This window comes from Phalacrocorax carbo, chromosome 6, assembly GCF_963921805.1.
Source record: "Phalacrocorax carbo chromosome 6, bPhaCar2.1, whole genome shotgun sequence".
Classification (NCBI taxonomy): domain Eukaryota; kingdom Metazoa; phylum Chordata; class Aves; order Suliformes; family Phalacrocoracidae; genus Phalacrocorax; species Phalacrocorax carbo.
Window position 1 is genome coordinate 32,781,652 of NC_087518.1, and position 6,957 is coordinate 32,788,608.

Sequence of the window (6,957 nt, forward strand, 5' to 3'; positions counted from 1 at the left end):
ATACTGTTTTTCTTTCTTGATCTTTCTGCTGCTATTTAACATCCAGCCTTTCTCTGCGTGGATCAAGTTACCTTGTCCTGTCCCATTTACCTGTGTTTCTTTATCACATGACTAATTTATTTTATTTTATTTTTCCCCTCCCCTCCTGGAGCACATTGTTGCAGGTGAGACAGAATAAAGAGCAGCTTAGTGTGGATCTGGATACTGGGGTTTGTTTAAGGGACAGTGAGATCAGAGCTTTTAACCTGCTTGATTGTTTTACTCACTTGCTTCCCTCCACCCCCAGTGTTACGTTCACTAGGTCTCGACTTCTTCCCAGCAGCGAAGCTGCTACTGGCCTGGGTGGGTCAGGCAGAAAATCCCATCAGTTGGTATTGTGCAGCTGCTCCCTGTTACCAGTCTCTGATGTCATCAGTCAAGGTCCCTGGGCATTCTCTGGCATTTGTCTCCACCTACCTCCTTCACCTCCAAGATCTTCACCCATTTCCAGGATCTTTCCTCCAGTCAGGATCTTCACCGCCCTTTGGGCCCTGTTTTCTTTCCCAGACCACATCTGCTTTTTGGGAACCTTTATCTTTGGCACCACCTCTTCTTTTCATGACCCCCATCTCTTGCTTTTCCTCATCTAAATAGACTGTGACACAGACACACAACACATGATCAGCCTCCATATTGGTGCTTCTATCTTATGCCTCTCTATTGATAGGAGGACTGGGAGGATTTGGGACATGCTGCTGTTGTCTAGTCCAGGGTTTATCAAAATTTACAGCCAGCACATATCGGTTCCAGGGAGCAAGCTTCCGCTTGAGAGAGAGTTCAGAAGTCTGTTCCAGACATTCACCCACATACAAACTTACACCCAGCTATCTGCTGCTTGTTAGCATTCAATTTAAATTATTTTTCACCTGTAACTCTCCTTTTAAGTTTGATTGCCAATATTGCTGCTGCTTCCTTATTAGTTAGAAGCATAATGAAGCCATTAATACCTCATCTTTGACAGCCATATGGAAAATAAGAGTGCTGGCTGTGGTAGTGCAGAGGCTTGTAAGCAGGACTCCTCCAAAGCTGTTTGCAGGATGAGATCCCTGCCCCTTTCCCCAAGCTCTCTTGAGGGAGGAAGAAAGGAGCTGTCAGACTGAAACGCCATGTATAACTGAAGCCTTATGAATGGCTACAAACCCTGAAGCGGCGCCGGTTCCCTGGGGTCCCCACAGCAGCCTGTTCTTGGGCTTCACACTGTGTTTGGGTTATTGAATCATCATTATGCTGCAGCAGCTGTCACCTTCAAAACGGAAAACTTTCTGGGCGGTTTAGCTTCAGGCGAAAGAGGGAGAAGGGGGTGTTGGGGCTATAGCTCTTGCATTCTTTAGATCACGGCACGGGAACATAGCGATGCTGGATTAGTGGATTTTCAGTATGTTTTAACCTTGCTTTGGCAGTGTCTAGGTGTCTGGCCCACTTGTCTATGTGGACAGTATAAATGTATTTTGAATTCAGAGTGTAGGATTTATGGTCAGAGGAGCTTTCTGCTAAAGCTGAGCAGAGAAAGAGCTTTCAGCAGGTTTTCTTTGTCATTTTAAATGAGTGATGTTTGCACCCACTCCTTTTTGCAAAAGTTTGAGCTTTGTTAGGATGTATCTGTAATACTGAACTGGTCAGTTAGACAAATTTTTAACAAGTTTAACAGGAGATGTCCAATTTGGAGAGACTCTCAATAAGACTTGATTTGCTGAATAAAATCAAATATATTTCTGTCTGTTACTAAAATACCTATTTGCCAGTGATGATTAGTAAAACAGGGTTTTGTTAACAATTTAGGAACAGAAGGAAATAAATACTCTTTGACTTACTCTTTTATATGTAATGGTACAAAATTCCATTTGTAATAATGCTGTGAAACCCAACAAAGCATGGATTATTCTGTGCAAATGGGTTGTAATACTACCATTCAACACATGCTAGCATTTTATCTTCCTATACAGAAGAATTGGAAAAGTTAGTTATTTCCTTTAGGTTTTCTAGTTCTTATACAAATAAACTGAACTGCAGTAAAGTCTCTTCTTTCTCTCCTTCCCCTGTTCAAGGCCTTTGCATGATTTCTTACCAGTTTAAGCTGCGTGGAATCAGCTTCTTGCAAATCCACAATTAGGGACTTTTTTTTTTAATGAAGCTTCTGCTGTTGGCCAAGAATATCCCATTAGCTGAGTTCTTTCAAGTGAGAAACTTGTGCAGGAGTATGAAATCCTTTAAAATGGATACTACAGTGAAAGGTAGAAAACATTCATACAGTGAAATAGCCTGGTTCAAAGAGATCTGTGCTCATTTTGCTATTCCAAGCATTTCCTGTAGTCTCTTACAAAGGGAGATAATGTTGTTGGTATATGCACACTGTTTTGGACTCTAGAACTTTGCAGGAGATATTTTCCTAGAGCAACAGAATTGTAATGTTTGTTTTGCCTTTTCCTTTCTAACCTCCAAGGTGCAGGAGCTTCATGAGGAAGAAGCACAGTGGGTGAACTATGATGAGGATGAACTGTGTGTAAAGATGCAGTTGGCAGATGGGATCTTCGAGGCCTTGATCAGAGACACGGTTGATGTACTGAACCAGATAAATGAGAAACAGCGGAGATTGCTGCTTGTCTGACAGTACTGAAAATAAACTTAGACCTGCGTAACCACTGAGTCATGGGCCTTTCTGACTCCTGACATACGCTCCACCCTGCAAGCGCTGCTGCTGGACTTCCACATGTGGGGTTTAAAGGCAGTTCAGATGTGATTAAAGGAACCTGAATTTGCATCCGCTGCCACTAGAGACCTCACACCGGATTTATTGTTTGGAACAAGCTGATCCCTCACTCAAGGCTGTACTGTGGTGTGCTCAAGACTGTTCGTGTGCCAATACAGTTATGCCACATAACTGTCAGCAGCTGTCTGGGGCCCCAGCCTGGGGCTTTGACGTGTTCAGCTTGTGCTCTGAAAGGGTTGGGTTGAGTTGGGGTATTGGCTGCTTTGCTGGAGTGGTTGTCAGCCATCAGTACTTGTCTTTAGTAATGTGAGTAATTTGGAGAAGAAACGGTTTGGTCAGGTTTCAGTCGTAAATGGAGACTTACCATACTGAACAGTGTTATAATCTTAACACCTCTTCTCCTGCAGCCCTAACAATGTGCATCAGTTTCTTCTGCTCCAGAGCCCATTTAATTCCCTTCTCTGTGAAGCTGGTTTTCATCTTTCTTCTGTGATGTGGTACCAAGTGTGGTGCCAGCCAGTCCAGGGAAATTACATGATGTTGCTTTCTGCATTCAAGTAAAGAATTCCTGCTGCTTTTCCTGTGTAACTTGCTTCAGTCCTGAGGTGGAGCAAGATAAAGGCCGCCTAATGTCAAGCGTGAAACATGAGCCCATGGACAACTTTCCTCCTACCATGTAGCACTTCTTTTCCTGGAGCACCACTTCCTCCCAGATAATGGATACTCAGGATTTTCTCAGGCATGAGGCACGCAGGAGTAGAAAATGTTTCCTTCAAAAATTTGGCCTTCAATTTCTCAGCTTCCTCCCTTTACTGTCACCTAAAAAATTGGAGAAGCGTTACTTGAACAATTTAGAGAACAGAGTGTATTCACCAAAGAAAGTGGTGTCTGGTGCTTGACTGTCTGCATGTTTTGTGCTTGTGGGTTTTTTATTTATTTCCAGATAATTTATTAAGTGGGTTATAGGAGAGTGTCCTGTGCAGTTGGCTGCACTGTGACAGCTGAACTTGAGAAAGCATCTGTTCTGGAAATTTCCAGAGCCCTGTATTCTTTGCATAAAGCCTCCAGCTTCTTGAGACCAATACGGGGGGGGGAAGGTAAGAACCACCAAACCTCAGTGACCAGGGGCTGGAAGCAAAGGCAGAACTAGGAATGGACCTTGCCCACACCTGGTTCAGAGACAATGGAGAGTTGAGGAGACTGAGCTCAAAAATGATGTGAAACTTCCTGCCGTCTGTGTCCTTCCTTTCCCAGAACTTCTAGGCCATGGGTAGCCGTTAGTGGTTGACTCAGTGCTGGGTTCAACTGCAGCGTCCTTCTGCTGAGCGCTCGTTCCTAACCCATCCCTCCCATTCTTGCGTTTTTCTTGGAGGAACACAGACAATTTGGGGTCGAAATGTTGATGCCTTAATAGTGGATGTCCCTGTTTGCCAACGTGGGACAAGACCCAGAGGAGAGTCACATTTTTCAGACACACTGGAGCGTGGAAAGACACTCTGAAGACCTTGAAGGTACCCCAAAGATGCTGCAGCCCACAATAGGCATGGTGGGGAGATCTCAACCATTTCATTCATTTGCTTGGTTCTTGGGCTTCCTGCTATGCATACCTCTGCTACTGCTCCATCTTGTTTTCTCTTTTCCACTTTTTTTTTTTTGACAGCTATCATTGGAATATTTGCATTTTGCACAACGACATGCAGCTGGTAATTCTTCAGGGACAGCGCTGGGAAATGTTGGCTTTGTCAGAAGTCCATGCAAATTCTCAGATGTAGTATTGCCAGCACCTCACTTGTGAGTTAATGGTGAGCCATATTCATGGGAGCTTAATGAGTGGAAGAACAAGGAGGAGGTCATGGTGTATAGGAACACCTCCAATGGGCATATGTGTGTCTGTCCTGCAGTAGTGGCCCTTCTGGCTGGCTGGAAGTCAGATGGTCTTGATGGAGCATTGTTCAGCTCTTTTTCCTAAGTGATTCACTTGTCTACATAAAATGTCATGATGCTGAACCAGGAAACACTCAAACGCTTAAGATGGAAGCAAACTAAAGCTGCTACATTTAACCAGCATGGTGTCACTCATTGGGTCACCGCCTCAGATTCCCTTTCCTGGGTGTACCTTCTTCAATAGCCAGGATTGCTATTTTTATAGGTAGCAATTATGGAAAGAAGGTGGAAACCTGCAGCGTAGATTCATAGCTGGAGTATCAGAGAGACTAAGTTAGTTTCTGCTGTGTAGATACCATGGCCAGTGTTGAGAAGGTTGCCCTGCATCCCTGAGCAGGGAGAAGGTTGGCCTGCCAACGTACCAAGGACCATTGGAGATCGTATGCCTGTTGTCTTGCTGGCTTGGATAGCACTAGTTTAGTATCCTCAACAGAAGTAGCACCTATTTTTACAGCTGTGTGGGCAGAAGGAAGCTGTGTCTAAGTAATGGCTTTATTCCTTTGCAAATGTCACCATTTATTTTTGGTAGCAATCCTTGCTAGGAGCAACCCTAAAAAGACTTGAACGTATGTGAATTATCTTCTCAGTACCTCAGGTGTGTTGAGTTACTTCGAGTGTAAACTCAAAACCTCGAGGGTGTTGAGTACTTGTGGACTGCTGGTTACCGCGATGAAGCAGTGGTCTGTCTGGGTCGTGGCTGGAAATGAGAAGGTATGGGGAAGCCTGGAGCCTCACAAGCAGAGGCTGAATTCTCTATTTCTATCCTCTCCCCAACCTTCCCATTGTAAGAACAAGATTACATCTCTGGGTCCTGGTTATCTTGGTGCAACTGTATTAGAAGATTCAAGGCCGAGACCCGTAAGCTGCTTGGGGCAGTGGCTGTTATCACTGGGGGGATGCAGTTCCCTCTTGAGAAGGATCTCGGTGCCAGGTGGGAAAGCCCAGGCTTGTGAGGACAAGAAGCGCGAGTACCTCTCTCACAGCAGGACGCTCCCTGAGCCGAGCTGTGGAATATCAGTACTTCTGCCTTTCAGAAAAGGCTTGTTGCTCACAAGGTGGAATGAGGGATTGAAAAATCCCGTCTTGTTCACTTTCCTTTCTTGAAAAAGTGGCCTTAGCTTTTTGCAATACTTGAATAAGTGTGTACCTGCAGAAGATCTTCAGTAGCACAGTGATAGAGACCTTTTAAGCGACTATTCTGCAAGGAACTGCCTGCAGTTCTGACTTTCATATCCCTTTGCTACCTTAAGAATATTAGAAAAATAATTTTCAGCAGAGAACAGTTGAGTCTTAGAAGGTATTCAGTGCATCTGAAGTGTTTACAAATCAACTAAAATGGAGAAAAGCAAACTATTGAACTTATTTGTAATTTAAACATTAAATGCAAAAATATATACAGATGAAAGAGGAATACTGTAATTAACTTGCATTTACTAGTTTTTTCCTTGACTTTGCAGAGCCTTTTGATATACGTTTGCAAAGCCACCTTTTGGAAGGCTCCATCTCCCTGTGTACTCTATAGTGGAGATGGTGAAAAGAAACGCATTTACTGTGTATGTGTAAATAACCTGATAACTTGGTTTTTGGCCCAGTTTCAGCTAATGTTCACATCCAGAGTGGCTTTGCACAGTAGACAGACTCAAGGATGTGGAGGGGTTTTGTGGGTTGGTTTTGGTTTATTTTGTAATTAAGAGCTGTAAAATAACCAGGGTGGTCCCTGTGTACACCAGTGTAAATATCTTTGGTAACTGAAATGTACTTTAAGAGAACAAAATCTGTAAATAAACTGATTTATAAATTAATCATGTTTTCTGGTTCTTTGTAAAATTGAGCTTTATAATTACCCAAATGGTTGCTACTTCTGAAGGTGTCCTGGAGACTTGTCCCTTGTACGTTCCCCTTTCTGTCTCATGCTGTACTTGGGATACCAATCACAGTCCACAAAAATCTCATTAGAGTTGCCTTCATTATAATCATAACATTATTAGAATATTTTTATTGTTAAAGTGGAGTGTTGATAAAAGCAAAACCAAAAAATAGCATTGCGTGATCATTGCAGGAGTGCACCTCATGATCTGTGGGAGAAAAATTACGCCTTGCATGTTTTTATTTAAAATAGGTTTTAAAAACTCATTGTTTAAAACATTTGGGGGGGAAAGCTACTTTTATGCTGAACAACAGTCTTGGAATTAAATTCTTCAGAGCCTCAGCCTTGTTTTGGATCCTTCAGTTAGTCTCCTAAATATATAGCCGCTGTTACCAGCGCC

The 6,957-nt window shown here is 43.2% G+C and overlaps 1 protein-coding gene across 8 annotated transcripts in view; it reads left to right on the plus strand.

Annotated features, from left to right (window-relative positions):
• The window catches only part of CEP350 (centrosomal protein 350), a 78,071-nt gene extending 71,579 nt beyond the window's left edge, over positions 1-6,492 (plus strand). For all 8 annotated transcript variants that reach the window (XM_064454506.1, XM_064454505.1, XM_064454511.1 and 5 more), the window contains one exon: positions 2,480-6,492. In XM_064454506.1, coding sequence (XP_064310576.1) covers positions 2,480-2,644 — 165 coding nt within the window. In that variant the 3' untranslated portion in view covers positions 2,645-6,492. The remainder of the gene's footprint in view (positions 1-2,479) is intronic.
• The last annotated feature ends 465 nt before the right edge of the window (positions 6,493-6,957 follow it).